Source organism: Lutjanus erythropterus, chromosome 12 (assembly GCF_056507025.1).
Source record: "Lutjanus erythropterus isolate fLutEry1 chromosome 12, fLutEry1.hap2, whole genome shotgun sequence".
Classification (NCBI taxonomy): Eukaryota; Metazoa; Chordata; class Actinopteri; order Lutjaniformes; family Lutjanidae; genus Lutjanus; species Lutjanus erythropterus.
In genome coordinates, this window is record NC_139328.1 from 16,737,410 (window position 1) to 16,759,298 (window position 21,889).

Here is a 21,889-nt window from a genome sequence, read left to right on the forward strand (position 1 = left end):
ACAGTAACTTGGCTGAGACTTATGTGTGACGTCCTCCCACCTCTGTCATAGGGTCATGGTGGACATTTTGTTTTGTTCAGAACTATTTATGCATTCCTCTCACAATATTTTCTTTCAATACCTTCTGATCCTTATGAACATTTCTTGTGTTGGTCCAGTTCAGATATAACACACTGCCAGTTTAAGGAAAGGCCCTGCAGATACAGAAAGGAGAGATGATGTGACACTTTTTGCATTTATCGCTCATTACTTCTTTCAAAAGGCCAAGCTCTTACAGCCCCTCGCGGTGAGTACAGCTGCAGCTGCTCCGCCTGGCTGTGGTGGATGAAGTAGTGACTGTGGATATGATTATTGATTGTGAAGGGCTGCAGTTGTGGTTGTATTTATGTTGTTGTGGATGTGGCTACAGTATATTATAATATACAGCTATATTGTAATACAACACTCAGCCAGCATTACCATGTCAGTTCACTGCACACATACAACGCCTACATATAGTTAATTGCAACCATAATCATAACAACCAAAATACAGCCATGGCTACAGCCACAATCACAGCAACAGCAACCGCCACAGTTATTTTATCCCATGAATACCAAGTCAAACTCAAGATGAGTCTCTTATCAGAAAGTCCTCAAAATTGCAACTTAAGTCTGTCAAGACATGTAACTCAAGTCTCCCACCTCTGCCCTACAAGAGCTCATAACCTAAATAGTAAAAATAGAATTAAAGTTTAAAAAATAGGCAAAAAGCTAAAAAACTGTAAAAAAGTAGTCATCACATGGAAAAATGCCCCCTGTAACTGCTTCATTACTGTAAAAACATTATTGTTATTGTTATTTCTGATACACTGGTGTGTATGCAGCATTTTGCTGTTGTAGTAAATTTTAGTTTTAATAATGATGCATCATTTTATAAGATTGTATAATTTTTTATGCAAAGAGTTACTCAGCAACATATCTAGTTACTGTGGCTGACAAATACATTTAAAAAGTACAATAGAAGAGAATATAAGAGAAGATTTAAAAAAATTATACAAGGGCAAATATTTAAAATAGAGACAATGAACAATATAAACAAGAAACAGACTCAAAAAGCTGAATTTACACCATAACACATAGGAAATATTAGATCCTAGTAGAAAGTGTAGAATTGAAGTGTAAAGCAGTATAAAATGGAAATACTCAAGTAAAGTACCTCAAAATTGTACTAAACTACAGTAACTGAGTAAATGTACTACTGTTGTTACTTTCCATCGTGTCCTCCCTCTCTTTTTGTGTGTGTTTACATGCACTCACATAAAACAGTGAAGATGTTCTCTGATGAAAACTTCTAACTAGTTTATAAAAAATGGAAAATTGCCATTTTTGTATGCAGATATGTGAAAAATTTCAGAAACTCCCTCCTGTCCATCTAGTAAAAATAAACAATGGGAAGAAACTCTGCTTTGAGCTTTGAGATACAGAAGACTCGATATTCCTGAAAGCGCTATTTGAAATATTAAGTGTCTTATAGAGGAAGAGCCCCCGGAGGATCAGTGTGTCTAAAGTTAACAGTAATTCAAGCTTCTCTCTAAGATGACATGCATGAATTCTGATCCAATAACACATTCTTATTTTGTGCAACATTAGACTGTGTTATTCACCTGCTCCCACTGAGTTTACTTTGACCCAAAATGCCTCTTAAAATCTGGAAAGTGCCAGAGAATTTTTCTGGCTATAATCGCACAACAAAGTAGCCTGCAGTATTATGGAAGTGGGAGTGTTTAGCATCAATGATACAAATGATCAAATCTGTCAAAATAACGGAGGAGATTTTACCAACGCAGACACTGTGAGAGCCTTACAGAGTCTTTAGGAGACTGGCCTCTGCTGGTTGTAGTTGTGGTGGCATTGCAGGAGGTGTTTCACCATCTGCTGCCCTGTGGAAATCTGTAAATTCCATGCAGTTAGGGACAGTATTAGTCACCAGCATGGATGATGGACCGCAGGTCTGTCACCTGTTTTTACATGCACAGAGTTACCTTCCCCTCCTGCATCACCTCAGCCTCCTCCAGCTGGAGAATCGATGTAACCGGGAATGGAAGAGTAATCACCTCCTCTGTTGTGCTGTCTCTTGTGGTGGTTTTACATTTCTCACTTCTTTGTCAAGCTGTGTTTCCACAGCCATCAGTGGTTTTGTCACCTGGACAAGCCTCCTCTTTGAGAAAAGCCTCAAAATTTAGACATGACTTAGCGGCATTGGCATTTGGTCATGGTATTGGAGCAGCTTCAGCAGCTGATCACTCACTTGGATGGTGCAGGGATTTCTCATGGTACCATATGTCTTGGTATTTCTGGAAAAAATGTCATCAGCACCTTTTCATGCTCACCCTCAGCGGACTTGGCTGCAGGAGTCAGACTATCACGCTGAGCTGTCACCTTCAGAAATGAGGTGGCAATTTCCAGCAACTTGTCGCTCATCAATGACATTCATGTCTGCTGGTACACTTAGACATTGACATGACCCTATTGTCATCTCGTTTAGCTTTGACTTCTCGTTCTTGTTGACACTAGACCTTTTTTAGTGAAAGTCGGCCTCACGGGTTGTTCAGCTTCATGCTAAAATCTATGTTGCGTCATTGTTGTGGTCAGATTTGGACGAGTGAGTCACATTTCCATGACAACAAATCCTTAAAACTAATTGAATTTCTCTTTTTTTGAATGTTTTCTGAATGTTATTATTTGTACCTTTCAAGACTATTACAAATCACTGTTGAAAAATAAACTTGTTTTATGATGTGACAACACTATAAATAAGGGTTAGTTAGATTTAGGCACAAAAACAAATGGGTTAAAGGGGACATATGTAAGAATTTGCCACCTGTTGAATTCAGACAAACTGGGATGTCCCCTAAGGTGAAATACTCGGATCTTTCTTTCTTTCTTTCAGCTAATTTAGCAAACAGATCAACACTATCAGTAACATTGTACAATTAGCGACCTTTATAAGCATTGCTAAATAGCCTATAGCAAACTTCATCCCTTTACTTATCAAGAGTGGTGCCAGTCTTAACTCTTGTTCTATGTCGATACACTGACATGTTATTGTCTCTTGAAGTACGAAGTGCCATTACAAGACAGGACAGGCCAGGGAAAGCTGGTTAGCAGACTAAATTCAGTTGTTCTCTCTGCAACACAATATGTAAACATCTTTGACACAATCCAGAATCTGTTAGCAAGGGACAAGACTTGTGTTACTTTGGTGTTCTTGTTTGTGTTTGTAGTCTGAGCAGTATTGACCAGTCACCACTGAATAGGGTTTATTTGAATGCAGGTGCCCTAAACAGTCTGTGTTGAGAGCAAAAGAGGTGGAACACACTGATAGAAATGAAATACTGGAACCCACTGATCATCGTCTGATGATGAGTTACCTTTTTATTAGCTCTTTTAAATTCATCTGCAGTTATATGCAGTTATAACCACCTCCATTCTCGTGTCTCAAGTTGTTAATCAGACTGTAAAGAATTACTGGAGCACCAAAGAGGAAGTCTTGGCTTGGATATCAGTTATACGTTATCAGGATATCCACTGGCGACATAGAAAGCCCTGAAACCGTTGTCTCCAGAGCTTGACCGTGAAATTGTCCTTCACATATCATCAAAAGTGTCCTGACGATAATTTTAGTTAATTTTGAATGATTTGCAGTAAAAGTCCCAGATATAACTGTTTTGAGAGCTGGGAACGATGGTCACAGTTAAAAGAAGGCGAAGTGAACAGTCGACTCCCGGGTTTGACGTTTGATGACTCTCCATGGACTTTGTTGCTCTATAACAACGTCACTCTGTTTCTTCCTTTGCTCCCAATAGGAAAGAGTCGTAACTCCTTGGCTGCTAGAGGGTTCTTTCACAGTCTCATGTGAACTTAGTTCTGTCCAAACGATGCTGAACAAAGAGGAACTAGAAGCACTTCCCAATTTTATTGTTTTTCAAAGTTTTTCTTTGCTCGTTCTGGGACGATGATTAAAATTTGTGCTGCACAGAGAAGCCAGTTGTAAGAGCCAAGGATGCCTTTGTCAACGTCAAATGTGGTGTAATATAGCCTCAGCTTTCGTCCACATGGACTGTCCTGCACAATGGACATGTTGGAAGTGCACTGAAACAATCTGTAGCATTAATATCACTGAAACTGCATCAGCACGTCATCTGCAAATTCATTTTTTAGTTTCAGAGACATAAGCATTCTTTTAATTACATGTTCTTTTAGATTCTACTGTGAAATCTTCTTGTGAGTCTGTAAAATCAAGGAAAAACATGATAAAATTATAGAATATTGTTTGGGAAAAACACTATAATAAGTTTTTTTTTCAACATTGGTGGTGACACATACAGTATTTAGCAAAATTTTGAGAATCAAATGCTTTGCCTCCTGCATTCTGGTGATTTTTTATGCAGTTGGTGCCCTTTCTGCATCCATTTATAGTGGAAATACCTAAAAACACAAGAATCCAGCGTTGGGTGACAATTTGAAATATAATGCCGTAAGGCTTTCAGTGCAAGGGGTTCATCAAAATAAAAGTCCTCTGCTACTTTCACAGTTTTACTGAGGGAAAATGCTTGTTTGAAAATTTAAGTCTTTTCCATTTCCCCTTAAATCTACACATATGCACTATAGCCTCCTGTAGAATATTTTATTATATAATGTTATTATCACAGTATAATGAATAATAATTGTTACAGATGTCATATTAATGTATAATTTCTGACAACAGCTTGAAAGTCAGCATCCTGTAACTGACACAAATTACTCTGTCCTCAGTTCAGTTTTGGGGTAAGAAGGTGTGGTTGCCCTCTGATCAACAGTGTGCGTCTTTGTGCAGCTCTGCAGCTCTCAGTGTGTCAGCTCAGCAGCTTCAGGTTGGGCCTCTTCCCTCAGTATAAATAAATGTTTCAGGAGGCTCCACCTCACGATCCTCTTGTTTAAGTTTCTCAGCTGAAGATGTTTGACAGCTCGTATTGCTCCGAATAGCAGAACAAAAACAGAACATTTTGCTCAGCTGTTATACATATTCATCAATACGTACAAAGTAAATCATGTTTTTGGAGGAATGGAGGAATAAACTCTTTTGCAGGTCCTATAACAGTCAGACCTAGATTGACCTTGCTAGTTTGACAGAAAATCCAGCTGCTCATCCCACAGCAGGCAAGACGGTGCTCCTGACTCAGCCATTTGTTTGATCTGAAGATATTATATTCGTCTCTCTTTTTTTTGCTTGTATTACTTCCTTGACTGTGAAACTGCTTTCCTTTTGAGTGGTGGATGTATTAGGAGAATTAGGTGAAAAATACTCTTTGGGACACAGCTAAAGGTATAATATGTATTTTTACATAATATTCATGAGCGTAGATCTCATTACACCTTAAGGGGGAACCACATGGAATTTTCGAAAGTATTTTTTTGAGTGGAGATCAACAATATCACTAATGTATTTCAAATTATCCGCTGTAACAGACACAGCCATTAGCTTAAAATATCACTTATAAGCCATCATGTGCAATGGGTGTACGCTAATAGATAATCATGTTTTCACCACACAAAGGGAACTCTAGAGGGCACTTTATCATGCTTTGTTATCTTGAAGGGCACTTAATTATGTTTTGCCCACTTAGGTGGCACTCTAAAAAGCACTTTATCATGTTTTGTCCTCAAAAGGCACTCCAGAGGTCACCTCGCCACATTTTCTCCACTCTATCATAGTTTTACTACCATAGTGGCATCCAAGAGGGCACTATTGCTCCTTTTTTTCAAACATTGGGGCACCAGGGGGTCCGCCAGTGTTCCTGCTGATATTCAAAGATATTGAAAGCTTTCCTTGAAATGTGGGGAAATTAATAAGTAACACTTTTGTCTCTCAAATAACGCCTCACATTTAATTCCCACCTGCACAATGTTCGCTGATAGAAAAGTCTTTCTGGAAATTTTGTAGACATGTGTGAATGTGTAAAGCTGGCAGCTGTAGAGAAAAAGTGAGAGTGCTCATTCAATTTCCTGAGGATAAATAAAGGTTAATGGCCAGAAAGTAGAGTAAATTATGATTTATTGGCACACTTGTAGCACACTAAATTGGTTTCACAGGATTAACTTATTTTGGAAATGGAGGCCCTGAGGCACAAATTATTTAGAGAAGTGTAAACTCTCACCCTGCAGCCAACTTTCTCTGTTGCCCGGATACCGGTCTCTCATGTCTTTTATAAAAACACAAGCGACAGTTGTGAAACCAATTACGTAATTCACATGTTTTCTTTAATGGTCAGCCAGCCACATTTATGAGATTTTGTTCTCTTGCAAACATATTGTCCTAACCTGAAATATACTGCACCTGAGGGTATTTCTATGTCCCTGTGTATTTCTTTAAAACCAGGAACTAAGATTTACAACACTTATTTTCCTTCTCAAACTCGTAAAATCTCATGTGATTTATGTTAAAATGTAATAAAAGCAAAGTCAGGATTACAGATCAGTTCTCAGACATACCTGATACACGTGATGCTAATTCCATATGGCTCAGAGTTCCTATTATCGGTAATGACATGATACCTCAAAAACAAACTGTGCATGGACTCATGTAAACATACAAAGACAGATGTAATGATGTATTGTGCATACATAAGGATAATAAGATATTTAAGTTTTATTTATTTCATGTTTATTTGTATAGGAACAAGCATAAAATATGATATGAACCAAAACCACTGACTTGAAGTATTTATAGCCTATAAACTAACATGTAATCCCCTTCTGATTTAAAATACTATAAAATAACTACACAAAACTCAATGCTTTTGCACATTAATCTTTGCCTTAATCAAGATTAGACCTCAGGCCTGATTGTATTTTTTTATTTTCAGATATTTTTTGTGATCCTCAGTTTACACTGATACACTCCTTTTACTGCTGGCACATCTGCAACCACAACTAGAGTTCCCTGCAGCTTTTCAAATGACTTTTGACTGTTGATAAATTCTCAAATTGTCCATCATAACTTTATACCGACGACATTTACTCAACCTCCAAACGCTATGTTTTTTTTTTGTTTTGTTTTTTTTTGTAATTCTTGAGTTTATATTGTATGCGACAACAAACACGAAAGCAACTGGGATGTGTGTGTCTCAGGTCATGTGACGTCAGCCGGGGTGTGTCCTCTCCATGGCATGACTCAGAGCTTGCCAAAGTGTGTACCGCGATACCCTGTAAAATCATACCCATCCAAGTGAACAATGTTTTTATGGAGTCCTGTAGATATAAAGGGGTCACTTTAGATCAGAGGAGTCTTATCTTGGGCCACCTCAGTGTTGTGGTTGTCCTCAAAGGGCAAATGTAATTCTAAGACGATATAAATGCATCTACTTGTTATCATAATAAATAACTGCCTCTGCGTATGATGACAAAAATGGGATGCATTTTGGGACATTCTGTAATGTAGCATAGAATTGTATTGTGCAAATTATATTCTTTACAAGTTCTCGTGGGCGATGTAAAATGGGGTGCAGGGTCGGAGTTTGCCACGTTCTGAGGTAATGAAGTGAAAAGATTCTTATTTTCAGGTGATTTTAAACTAATGAAAACATACTTATGAATATTACGTTCCATTTCTGCCAATAAATACCTGTAAATCTTACACACTGGACCTTTAAAACTGCACTATTTTGTTGTCATTTCTTTTGTTTTTGCCACTTGGGAGCAGCAGAACCAGCTGGAAGCAGTGACATATTACCAGATATTATCATGTATTATATTGTTTGTCACCACAAGTGACACCTGTCACATTACACATAGTGATCTGATCCATTGTTAATATAAAATTGATTGATTACTTGGCTTTAAAAGGAAGGGCAGCAGGAGTGAGCAGCTGTTCTGTGGTCAGGCTGACAATAATTCTCCCCTGTTGTATTCATAAAAAAGCTCCTGATATTATTTATAAAAAGTCAAAAATTAAATAGAACAATTAAAATGCTGATTTTCTCAGACAAGCGTTCACATACCGTTGGTGAACAGAATAACTGTATGTGTGCATAAATTATTGTCAGTTTATGTACACACACAGTGACAGAATCTGATATTTATTTCAGCTGCAGGATTCTGTGTAAGTACTGATCCGCTCTGACGCCTCTGTAACACCATCAAGGGTTATTTAGGAAGGACAGGATTAGGAAAATGAATTTTGTGTCTGCATATCCACATCTCTCGTTTCAATACAGATCTTTTTCCCATGTTTCAGTTCAACCAAACAGCACAAAAACATTTGTAATTCAAGAACCAAAGTGCTTATTGTTGAGACAAGTACACATTTGCTTGTCCTGAAACGCCACAGCTGTGTTTAGCTAACCTCAGCAAGTGAGTCTTTAAAAGGCACCACATGAGATGCGCCTGCTATTTTATAAAGTTTGCATGCTCAGTTGAGGCTTTGTGGGACACTTTTCTTAGTTTTACCGTCTGACTCTTCTTTCTGGATTAGGACCAAAGTGGTTTGTGAACAGACACTGCTAAAAAAAAATCCCCCTCTCTCTATTTTCTGCTGGATCTCACTCTGTTGGGTTTATGCAGAGTGGATGTTTACATGAGTCCTGGTTGGATGCTAAAAGGGATAGTTTGCATTTTTTGAAGTGTGGTTGTATGAAGTACTTATCCATAATCAGTGAATTACCTATATAGTGGTCGACACGCCACCAGTTAAGAGAAGCAGAGAGGAGTACCAGCATGGAAGACAAGCAATGAACTACTGAAGGACAGGATCAGCAGCAAAATGTATTTCAGCCACCTAAAAAAAACGCCCACCTAAAAAAAATAAATATCAGTTTAATTGAACGCTACATTCAGAATATTTTCACCACTTTATCTTGCTGCCAGACAGCCTTTTATGACAGGAAAAAAAGCCAGATATTGCTCTCTTCAAAGCAGCCAAACTTCACTGGCAAAAACATTAATTTTACCTCACAGGACACAGGAGTTACTGGTGGGTATCCACATACAGGAAAGCACAAATAATGTGATGATAAATAAATGTGAGAAAAAAAAAATCCAAAATGTAAATAACGCAGCAATGTAAAGAGTATTTTTTTTAACTTTTATTTAGGTACATTTTTACTTCCTTTTAATACTCTAATATTATGCAGTATGTGTGTAATATTCTAGTACTGTGAAAGGTGAAAATATATTTCATAATTCATTGTATCCAAATAATAAATCAACATGATGTTTTGAAGGCACATCACTATTGCAGACACAAAAAATGATGTCTCTGTGCACCTCAAGTTACTGGTCTTTGTTATTGTGTGACTTCAGTGAATCTGAACTAATCCTTCAAAACGCAGAAGTCTCACAAAAACACAAACAAACTAGCAGGTAGAAACAGCTGTAGATCAGCAATTCCTGTGTTCTGCAAGGTAAAATTAATCATTTTGCCTATTGAGTTTGGTTGGTATGGAGAGCATGATATTTGACTTATCTTATGGCAGTTTCACATCCAAAAAGGATGTCTGACGGCAAGGTCAGGTGGTGAAAATGTTATAAATATAGTATACACTTTAAATTATATTAATGTTTTTTAGGTGGACCCTTTTTAAGCGGTTAAAATACATTTTGTTACTGACCCTGTCCACAGCAGTTTATTGCTTGTGCTCCTCTCTGCTTCTTCTAACTGGAGGTGTGGCAACCAGCATCTACCTCACACAAACCCACTTCAAAAAATCTGAACTATCCCTTTAAAGGGAGCTGTTAGATCATGAAAAGAGATGTATGTATTCTGGGTTTTTTTTTTTCATTGTTGTGAATCTAATGTTTTGTTTGCATCTGAAATCCCACAGTTTTCCCTCAGAACTCTAATATTGGTTTTAGCTCTCAAAGCCAACAGGTACCAGGCTGCAATTATCATATTTCAAACACACCAAACCGCTTCTTCTGCACGAGTATCATTAATCCTGTTCCACTTGTTGACACACACACACATCACAACCTCTCTAATTAAGATTCAACCACAGTTCCCATGACTGGGCTGCTGCATGACTCTGGTGGGGGGAACTCCAGCGATTTACGGGAAGAATCATAAAACTGTAAACCAGACTATACCAGGAAACTATGGGCATGAACCTACACTTAGTGACTGCTTCGTCAGCTAATATAACTACACAAGTCAACTTACACTCTTACAATCAAGGGTCCCAAAGGGTTCTTCTTCAAGGGCTGAGGTTCTACCCACAACAATTTGCTTATTTAAAAAAACTTTTTTTTGAAGAAAATGTTTGTCAAGGGTTATTTGTAACAGTGAGGGTTTCATTAAGAACCCGTTTCATACATTTGTCAGGATTTTCTGTACCAGAACATAGAAGGGTTCTCGGTAGAAACCCTTGTATGTTGTCTCGATAAAACTCTTGAATATAAAAGAGTTTTTTGTAGTGTGTTCTATATAAAACCCTTGGAAAATAAAAAGGTTCTCAGCAGAACCACCTGGGTGGCTTCTAGATAAATTCTTGGAAATAAAAAACAGCTCTAAGGGGTGGGTTCTTGATAAAACTCATGGATTTTAAAATGTTGGTTTCTTGTAGGCATCTTTAGGGGGTGGAAAGGTTCTGTATTGAACCCTCAGAGAGGATTCTGGGTGGAACCATTGCATCATAGAAGGATTCTCTGTAGAACCTCTCATAGGGGGTTCTTAGTGAAGACTTTTACAGATGGTACTACATGTAACCCTTTGTGTCGCGTTCTAGGCAGAACTCTCTGAAGGATTATAACTGAAACCTTTATAAAAGGTTCTACCAGGAACCAAAAAGGGTTCTCCTATGGGGACAAGCTGAAGAACCCTTTATGGTTCTAGTTAGAACCTTTATTTGTCAGGGCGCACACATCGTCGGAGCTGAGTCAGTCTCTGGCTCGTAAAATAAGTGTCCACATTGAATCTTTCCGATGACTAATTACTCGTGGCGTGGATCCTGTTGTGAGTTAGATCATCAATATCTGGCAGATGGCAGAGAACAGTGGAAATCAAGTCTACTCCAATAAACACTCAGGGACTGTTGCACAGTGGAGCTACTGTATGTGTGACAGGAGAGGAGGAACTTCTGTTTGACCCACCAGTTTCCAGCCTCCCTGTCCTGCATCAGCAGCGAGCACAGAGATGTGGTCCATTACTCTTCTTCTGTTAACAAGCCTGTGGAGCAGGTTCCAGGCGATCGGCGGCCACACAGCGCCCGGCCGTTTGCTGTGAGGGTGGCCTTAATGTCTGCAGTAATGAATCAGGCCCGACTGCTGCACCAGCTCAGAGGAAACCAAATATACACTCGCTGCAGCGTCACACTCAGAGCGGTTTGATTGAAGCCTGCTGACAAGGGGGTCGGACACACTGTTTGTTTTGGTTTGACTTCATCTGGGACCTGCTCTGCTGGTCACTGTGGTCCATTTGTTGTTAATGATTGGATGCAGAATTGAAGATGGCTGTAATGAGGGAGTAACACTCAGAGTGTGACACATTTTGGGTTTTATGTTTCAGTTCTTTTAATGGTATTTCAAGTTTTCACACCAGCTGAGTCATAGCTGTGCAACGTTGCAGAAAATAAATCCTGGTGGAATATACTAAGTACATTTTACTGTAGTATTGTACTTACAGGGGAAATCGATTTTACACATTAAAGTCTGTTTAGTGGTCTTTGAGAGTAATACTGCACATAACGCTAAGTGATTTAAAGGCCAGCTCCAGAAGGAGCTGTGTGAAATCTCATAAATGGACCCTTTGGTAAGCCCCACCTCCAAACAGCAACTGTCCAAACATAGTTTAGTAAACGTAACTAGGGCACCGAGAGCCTGTCAAGCTTTGCATTTCTCTGCATGTTGAAGTGGTGTGTAAGAAGCTCTGAGAAGAACGATGCTCGGCATTTCATGAGTCTGGACAGTGGTGTCTTTTTTGTAGTCTCTCGAAGACGTGAAACACAAGAGCATGTGTGTGGGGATTAAACTCTGTCTTCATCATCTCTAACATGCGCTGCAAACATTAGCATGTCATGCTATCTAATTCTAGCTTACTAGCTGCAGTAACTTTACCTCCAGCCAAACTTGTTAGACACCACTGCATTTGCATTAGCTATGTGGGGGTTTTAGGAGGATGATGTGGGCTGGTGCAGAATCAAAATGGGCATACGATGATGCATCTCACTCTGGTTCGCTGTCTCAGTTAGCTTAGCTCTTATTCTGGCTGTCTTCCATGATCACGGTCTGACCAGTCTGGCTGAGTGACCGTCTCAAAGTCTGCTGTACTCATCCAGCCCCGGTGCTTTCTTTTCCCACATTAATAAGTGTACTTCTGTCTATCTATCATGTCTTACCTGCCATATTTCACCATCCGACCAGTGTTTTCTGAGATGTAAGCTAGCTTTAGCCTCAGTCTTTTAGCATTATGTTATATTATGTATGCAGTTGTTAGGTAACTTTACATAAACACTTTCACAGGGTTCTTGTGTCCAAACATGTCAGATGGAAACATTAAAATGTCAGCTGGAGACTCCTCAGCTGACTGAAGGCATTAGCATTAGCTTATATTAGTGAGCTACACTTATGAAATCAGCCAGTAAGAGTAATCATTTTAGCCAACAAAATTCACTGTCATCAGCTAGAAAAGAGAATTTGCTTTTGTTAACATCTCTAAGGATTCAAAGACCTCATGTTTCAACAATTACTCCTAATTTCATTTTCACAGTAAACTGCATAAATGCAGTGCAAGAATGGAAAGCTTGGCAGGCGTAGCAACAGTGAGTTGCAAAGGGTCAGTTGCCTCAAGTGATGTCAGTTGAGACATCAAGTAAATTTACCAGACCTCCATGGCCCACTCTTCATCTCTGCCTGCAGTGTTGTACATGAATGCATTGAATAACAGCGTTCACTGAGCATGCACATATATTTGATTAATGGTGAACCAAACGGATCAGTTTGCAAATAATGAAGATGAGAGAGTCTGATAGTTTCAGGTATAAAATCCCAGTGCACCACAGATGTATCTCCTGGGCTGCGGCAGCGTCACCTGCACTCTGTTTATATCACAATTAGATTTGGACTTGGTTTGTAAAGTTTAAGAATGGAAAGCTTCTTAGTATGCATTTTTCTGTGTACATTGATGCAGTGGAAAAAAAGTGGATTTACCTTCTCTTACCACCAACATGTTGTCATGCTTAAAAAAAAGTACGCCAGCTAAGACAAAAATATATTTATGTCTATGTCTATCTATCTGTTTTATCTTGGTATTGAAGAATCTCTGGCAACTCTCCATCAGATGATTCAAAACTTTGATTTTCAGGGAGCAGCCCTACTATGGATAAGTACCTCCTACAACCCCACTTCAAAAAATCTGAACTGTCTCTTTTAGGTTCTGTGTTCTTCTTCCATCGCTGGCTCACAAAGCTGTTATGTGATATGATTCAGAAAGTGTTTTGTATTTGTATTTTTTTGTCTTCTCAGATGACTCATTTGGGTTTGGTTTGTGTCTCCCACAGAGCCTGAGAGATGACTGACCGAGCAGCAGTTTGGAGCAAATGACAGATGATTACAGATGTTGGGCTGAAATAAGAAGATGCCAGCAGCTGAAAATCAATCTCATTTGATTGTAGATGGTTTTACCTCTGATGGATTCCTAAAGCTGCTCCAAGAGAACCACCATCAGAAATTTTACTGAGGGGATCTTGAGCAAGTGCTGGGGGCCAGAATGTGGCCCCCTGATCTTGGGCCTCCAGACGTCCAGCTAACTCTTCCTGGGTTTGGAAGCGTGTTTGAGGATGGCGAGGACCTTCAGGCGCCACTTTCTTCTGGTGGCTTCTGCCAGTCATCGATTCATTCAGGTGGTGTGGGCGTGTGCTGCCTCCAGAGGACGTCGCTGTCCTTGTCCTCGCTGGGCCGTGACCTCACGTCCCTGCTCAGCTGTAAGACCCACGTAGAAAAGACTGTGGAGGAGTTCGCCACCACAGCACATACAGACCCTAAACACAACACCCAGAGGTTCAGTTGTTATCCCCAGCCCTCCCTCCCTTTATCCTACATGCTCTCCAGCTGTGCCACATCTCCTCCTTTTGGCTCTCCACCTTCCTCTCTTTCCTCTTCCTCCTCCTCCTCATCATTATTTTTCCCATCCTCGCTGCCTCTTTCTGACAACAAAACTTCTCACCAGCCACAGAAGATACAGGAGGAGTATCAGTCAATCAAACAGGAGCCTACAGATGATTTCTCACCATGTAAGAGAGAGCCGTTTCACATCAACAACCAGCAGGGGGAGCTGTTCCACGTGGGCCAGCCCCTCCCAGGCCCCGATGGTCAGGACAGCGTCCCACTTCACTTCCCCAGGCTGAATGGACCCGCAGGACAGGAGCCCGCCGTGGACCACCAGGACCAGCCATGTCACTGGATCGACTGCAGTGCCACATACAGCAGCCAGGAGGAGCTGGTGAGGCACATCGAGAAAGTGCACATCGACCAGCGTAAAGGGGAAGAGTTCTCCTGTTTCTGGGCCGGCTGTGTGCGACGCCACAAACCCTTTAATGCCCGCTACAAGCTGCTCATTCACATGAGGGTCCATTCTGGAGAGAAACCCAATAAATGCATGGTGAGTGGGTTTGCTTTTGTGTGGCTGATCACAGAAAACTGATAAGAAATTTTCACGTTTTGTTAAAAGGCAGCCGCTAACAACTTTGTTTCTAGGCTAACGTTCGATTTTTACTTCTGCTAATTGCATTTACACTTCAAAAACATATAAGTGGTTTATTTGTCAAGATTATCTTGCTGAACAAAACATGTAAGAATTATAAACTTTTGTTCACCACGGAGCTGATTTCCTATAATAATCTAAAACCTAATGGATAAATCCCATAGGGTTTTTGTGGAAGGAACTGGGGCGATGCTAACTTCTGGGTTGGCCTACAAAAATACATCAACCCTGCAGCGCTCTATTGACCCTCCAAACAGCAACTGTCCAATCATAGATTAGCTGCCATAACTATGCATCATAGGCCTGTCAAGCTTTATATTTGTCAACATTATAAGGTGTTGTGCATTAGTTCTATGACTTTCTCATGGGTTTGGAAGGTGAACTTACAACACAAGGGTAAATGTGTGAGGAATATTAAACTTTGTCTTTATTTGCTCTAAATTGAGCCATAAACATTAGCATGTCCAGCTTACTATCTTACAAACAACAGTAATATGACCTCCAGCTAGTTTTGGGGATATGAAATGTTTTGCCAGATCAATCACAACAACATACATGCACCTTTTTTTTTTCGAAGCATATAGGAATCTAACTGGCATCCTTCAGCTCTGCCATCACTGCTGCAACCATTTTCAGTCAGTGAAAACTTTTCTCACCCTCTCCAACTTTATGTTGCCTTCAAATGAGCCATGTAGAGGTTTAACTGAGTTTGAAAGGTATGACCCTGCTTACGGTATGTCTGGACTTCTCTCAGACTGAGCAGCCGATGATCAAGAGTCTGTGAGACACAGAGATGATCAAACGGTTTCCTTTCCTCACGACAGGTTTCCCTGACTCATGCATGCCAGGGGAGAGAGAAACGTGGCAGTGTTGAATGAATGGAGGATGTGTCTGCAGCACTGAGCATTCAGAAACCTGCTGATCAACCTTTTCATTCTGACAGAAACAATTAATATATACCCATTAATGTCTGCGTAAAGGAAATTGATTCAGAGATTTGTCGCTAAACATTATACATGTTGGAAAGTAAGCACTGAAAACAAACAATCTGTGAGCTATGAAGTACTGAAGTGTGGAGTTATGCTGAAATTATACTGCTTTGGCGAGCATGCAAAGCTTCTATATAGTGTCCACATGATGTAAATTTCATCATCAGAGGGTGCCGACACAGGCTCTGTGCATATATCTGCATACCTCCAATTTGTTGTGACTGTAAAATTAAGTTAGAATACTTGTTTTTTTGTTTGTTTTTTTAATGATTTTGACACCTAATTTCCCATATTTTATAATCATTCAAATTTGGCTCGGTGGCTAATGTACATTTATTGTTGCTTTACGTGGACCATAAACCTTAAGTTTCTGAGCAACCCCTGAAACTTTCCAGCTGTCTTAGTTTAGGTATTTCAGTCCTGGTTGATTTTGTAACACTTGTGGTCAATATGGTAACAGCAAGTGCTGTGTAAGACTCCACGTCCCAGAATTCTCAGGGCAGCAAACACTTATTGAGTGGCAACTTTATGAGCAACTGGTGCATCGAGGAACAGTGCAACAAAACAAACTTAATAAAGACATCGGTCAGTAATTGACCTTCCAAAAACAACTGCAATTAAACGTTATTATAGAACTGCAATGATTAATCAATTGATAATTTAGGCGATAGACAGAAAATGCAAAATAGTTTCCAGTTTTACCTGCTAAAATGCGATGGCTTGCTGCTTTCACACAGTTGGCAGGGATAATAAGTTTCAGAGCATCTTAGTCCCTGTATAACCACAGTAAAACCATGAGTAAAAACTTTAAAATGACAGAATACAATAAAAGAAGCAGGTGCATTTTGAAAAATTAGATGCACTTCCAAGACAAAGACAGAATCAGACCAGGTTAGGTCTGAGAAGACACAGAGACATAGTGAAGTTTCTGCACTGACCATCACAACAGTGGCCATTGAGCCCCAGCACAGCATCACTCCTGTCATGAGTCACTTTCTGAAACACAACTATTGAACACGTCTGTCCCGTGATGACCCTCAGTCCTGAGCCAAAGCCCCGTCCCTCAGAGTCTCCATAACTGTCTCCGTAATTCCCCAGCGACTCCGCTGCTGTCATCAACCTGGGACTGCGATTAATAATTCATTCAGAAATCTGCACTCAAGGACACGCTTCGTACTTAAATGAATTAGTTCATTAAAATGACCTAATCTGCGGCCAGCTTGTAAATATATTACTGTGGAGAGTCGCCAGCAAACGGATTAATAAATTTAAATCAACATCAACACACTCAAAAAAAAAATCATTCGTCACAGTTGAGCTACATGAATAACGTCATTTCATTTTCATAAAGCGCTCAGGCCAAAACATGTAAATTAAGTCATTCTCAGTGCAGCAATGGAAAAATGAATATCTCACATGAATGTAGTCAGTGTTTGTCCATGAATTCAGCCGCATTCACCAGCTCGTAATGTCCAGTCTCCCAGTAGACAGGTGTTATTCAGGCTGTAAACACCAGTTCCCAAAGCATTTTTAAATCCACTGTGGTTCAGTCATTATACATAATTTATGGTGCTGAAAGGACTTTCATATGTAGATATATTTAAAGGATTAGTCTGGTGATTTTCTACATTTTCCACACTGTCAACAATCTAATGAAAACACTTACTGACTGAAATTTATGATTTATAACAACAACAACAACAACAACAACAACAACAACAACAACAATAATAATAATAATAATAATAATAATAATAATAATAATATTTTTTCAAAATTCACATTACAAAGTGCTTCACAAAAGGCAGCAAATAAAACAGACAGGTTGAAAAGTTATCAGGTTTTAAAAGAAAACAGATAAAATAATTCTGTGTAAAATGGCAAGAATAGGAAAATAAAAACATTTTCAGAAATTAAAAACAGTTAAAAACTCAGATAAAATCAGGAAAGGCTATCTGATAACATATGTTTTAAGAAGGGATTCAAAAGATATCACTGACTTGGCCAACCTGACTTCTTTGGGCAGATTGTTCCAGAGCCTCGTGGCCTTTATTCCTCTGTGTCAGAGAGATTCATTATTGTCAGATATATATAAATAAAAACATACAAATGAGCCACACTATCGCACCAGCTGACATGTTCCTTCTGCAGCTGTAGTAATTATGACAGGAACAAAGGAAGAAGTACGGTGAGATTGTCCATAGAGGAAGAAAGTCAGCGGGGTTAAATGATCCAACAAAATGTTGGACTTAACAGGGTTTTGTTTGCATCCGACAGACCACGTTGAGTTTTTTAAAGCGTGACTACGATCACATTTATTACAGTCACCATGATGACGAAGCTCCCATAACTTTAACAAAGTGCTTATTTTAACCCGAACCATGATCTTTCTCGAAGCCTAACCAAGTCGTTTTTGTGCCTAAACCCTAAACAAACCTTAATCATGTATTTTTCAACAGACAGATGATGTTTTCCTGTCGATGTTCTATGTGTTGTTCAAAAGGGCAGCTACAAAAAATTTATTCTGACATTTAATTTGGAGGACTTCTTCACATCGTCCAGTGAAAACGGTTTAAAGCAGCAAATGTCCATTACTCTGCAGCCGAAAATGATTCCCAACAAATGCACCATTCACTCCTGTTTGATTAACGTTTGCTAAACTTTTTTACATTTACATCTTCAGCTTTGAGCTGAGAGATGAACGGAACAGACACAAACTGTGTTTCCATAAACTTTTCAACCTTTTTTATGCATTTTTGAAATATCACATTAGCATTATTCTGCTGTGAGAGGAGGAGTAGAGGAAGAGGAAGAAGTTCCCACTGTCTGTGTTAACTACCCCATGAAAAAAACAATTACAAATTGCCCAATTGAAAAAAAAAAATGTTTCTTCTTCTTTGAGGTTTATTGGCAGTTGGAAAACAACTGGATTTCAACCTCTACTTGTCCTACTCTGTTCTCTCTGCCTCTATCGCCAACTTCTGATAAAACTGCACTTTGTTTAGTCTCATTTATTTGCTCTAAACAAGATTATGTTTTTTTTTTAAAACATTTCAAAAGTTTGTCTCAAATTTGCCTCACAACTGTACTTAGCCCAGGGCTAAAAACATTCATACTGACACAATCCTGGCACTTTCCACAGTGGGCTTTAGCCTATAGGGCTTGCAGGCCCTGCAACAGAGTTAGCTCAGAGCCCGGAAAATCAACTGAACACAGGGCTAAAATGTGCCAGTGTGAGACAGGGCTTAAGGCTGTTAAAGAGTAGCGACACATCATTATTGAATATAAACCTAGACACTATTCCAACAGACATTTAAGTGTGAATCGTGTATCCCTGAGCTCCTGGGCTTAGGTTGAACCAGTGTTAATGTGTGTATGAAAAGAGGCTAAGTTACCTCAGGGTCAACTCTGTAGTGTGAAAAGCCCTTCAGATGGAAACATGGCTACAGATTAGCAGGCGAATAGGCTTTAATTTCAACAAAGGTTGTTAGAACAAAACAAGGGTGCTGTGTGGGTTGGTATTGATATATCAGGGTTGGTGCAGGGTCGACAAACTCTTGCACTCACAGGTCTGTGTTCCTTTCACACCATGTGCCTGTTACCTGCCTCAGCCGGCTTGTGTTTCATTTCTCTTCCTGGACTCAGCTTAATTGTGGTGTGTTACCTGCGTTCTTCATGTCCAATTAACAATCAGCCCAAGTATTCACAGGTATGCCAACCTTCCCATTAAGCTGCAGCTGATGACAAATCACACTGACACTGGCTCAAGCTCAGACCGGCTCCTATGCACTCACTCTGTTTGCACGTTCGTGTGGAGGGTCCACCACGTTGAGTGCTGTCCCAAATCAGTCAGCCTTGAAGTGCAAGTGGGTCATAAATCCCTCCAGCAGCGAGTCTGCATCGATGCGACTCACAAACCACACTCCTCTCAGGTGCAGCACCTCTGTTGTGTCCAAGATGGTGGAAACATCATGAAAGTTAGTTCCATGCGAGGTGTGATTATTTGACTCCACACCAAGTCACACTCATCAGCTGAGAGAGTGTGTAGGGGCTGGTTTGGGAATTAGCAACTGCTACAAACATGTTGTTGCTTTTTCATCTTTTCATGAGATTTGCTGTTGAAAAAAGCCCAAAATAATTGCCTGACTTATCCTTTCAGTGCACACATTCAAAAATAAAATCAGTAAAATGAGAAACATCACAAATGACAGTACTGATTTACAACAAAATAAATATAAAATTGCAGGATAAACCTTCTCCTGAAATGTTAAAAGGAAATACTGTTGTTTTGGTAACAAGACTTTGAAAAGACACACTAAACTGTAACAGCTTAAGTAAAGCTGTGCTCAGATTTCTAATCCTTCAAAGAAGAAATCTGTTTCTGTTTAGGAGCCATATATATTCATAGGAGTAGGGTTACATTTGTTTGATTTTTTAAAAAATAATGTTTTAACTACAGTAGCCGTGGGGTAAATTGACAAGCAAGACTGAAGGAGGATTAAGTCTTTTTCTTTCAAACAACTCAAACTGGTGTTTGTCCTCAACTCTCAGTTCACATAAAGCTGTTAAATGTTGATGCGCCACATGTTTCTGTCCTCAGTTTCCCACAATATGAAGAGTCTTAATCTGTTCTCGATGTGTGTTAATACCTGTAGATGTGACTGATTATGATCAGGGGTTGCTTTTAATTTTTTTGTTGTTTGTGGGGGCGATTTAAAACCTTGTATTAATTAATGACCATGATGTAGTGTGTTTTTATGTACCGACTTATTCAACTAAATGAGGTGACTGACATTTACTGACTCATTAGCGAGACCTAATAAAACCCTGGAATGAATATTGGGTAGAAAAACTGTTTCCATATTTCCCTCTGGAATAGTTTAAAAAGGATCAAACACTTTTTTTTCTCGTATTTTAGTTTAGTTTTATTTGGATATTTTCAAAACTTCCTTTTCAGAAACAAATTCGTACAAGAATTATATCTTTTAATAGATCTAAATTTTATGGGGCATTATTCTTACTTAAATGTCATGTTACCATTTAATAAACACATTATTTTGCCTTCATTTTGTGTCTTTATCATTCTTAGTGCATGACATGTATTTTAATCTAAAACAGTAAATTTTTTTTAAAAGCATTTTTTGCAGCTGAGAACTTGAATTGATTTTGTGTCATTCTTAGTAGATGACAGTTATTTTCATGTAAATGACTGATGGATAATTTGGATAAGTTTCAATTTGATCCTCAAAACATTCAAAATGTGTTGTGAATTCAGAGATCTCTGATGGCAGAAAAAATGGCTAAATGTTCTCCAGCTCCCTGTTAGTGCTGCAGGGTCTGTAAATCAAACTTTGAGAAATGTTTCCATTTAAACTTTGACTTTTTACATGTCAGAAATGAAAACCGTTTAAGCCCGTGCGATTTAAGATTGAATGTGACACTGTTTCTGTAAAGTTATAAATCTTTGGTTTACAGCCGACCTGCAGTGTGCAGCCTGCCGACTCTGATGATTGCTTCTTGTCTGGCTCGAGGCCAACAGAAACGCTTTTACCAGAACCTACCACAGCCTGGAGTGTATGTGTGTGTGTGTGTGTGTGTGTGTGTTTGTGTGTGTGTGTGTGTGTGTGTGTGTGTGGTTTTGTTCCAATTTGCTGTTTGGCAAAAGGCTATTACTTGAAGCTGATGATTCAATAATAATAAAATGTATGAATTTATATATTTTACCTCTTTACCATCAATACACAGTGAAATACTGGGTGAGCATCATGGAAGCCCAGTAGGGGAGACAGGGGACAATTGTAACAAACTGGACACACATTCTGCACATGCTCAGCAGAATTCTCACACGTATTTACGTACATCAAGTTTATCTCTATGTTATTGGTTAAAAATTAACATGAATAACCTATGCTAATATAAGTGTTGCTAGCTAATATACAAGATTTTTTCATAGTATCATCATAAGGTCACCTGGCACAACTGAAGCACCTTCTTTGTGTGTGTTGACATACTTTTCTGTTAGAAAATAAACATATTTAACTTAATTTTAAATGTAAAATGTCTTTTAACTCAATTCAATTAATGATAATAATTAAGTCTAGTGGTCTCTGTGACAGGCGACACTGTTCTCTAGCTGTGACCTAACTTACCTTTAAACTGCCTTTAAATCCTCCTCTCACCCAAGCTAA

General features: G+C 39.2%; 1 protein-coding gene across 2 annotated transcripts in view; it reads left to right on the forward strand.

Annotated features, from left to right (window-relative positions):
• glis1a (GLIS family zinc finger 1a) overlaps nt 1-21,889 on the forward strand; it is a 63,595-nt gene that overhangs the window by 15,978 nt on the left and 25,728 nt on the right. For both annotated transcript variants that reach the window (XM_084733157.1, XM_084733156.1), the window contains exon 2: nt 13,511-14,610. In XM_084733157.1, coding sequence (XP_084589283.1) covers nt 13,720-14,610 — 891 coding nt within the window. In that variant the 5' untranslated portion in view covers nt 13,511-13,719. The remainder of the gene's footprint in view (nt 1-13,510; nt 14,611-21,889) is intronic.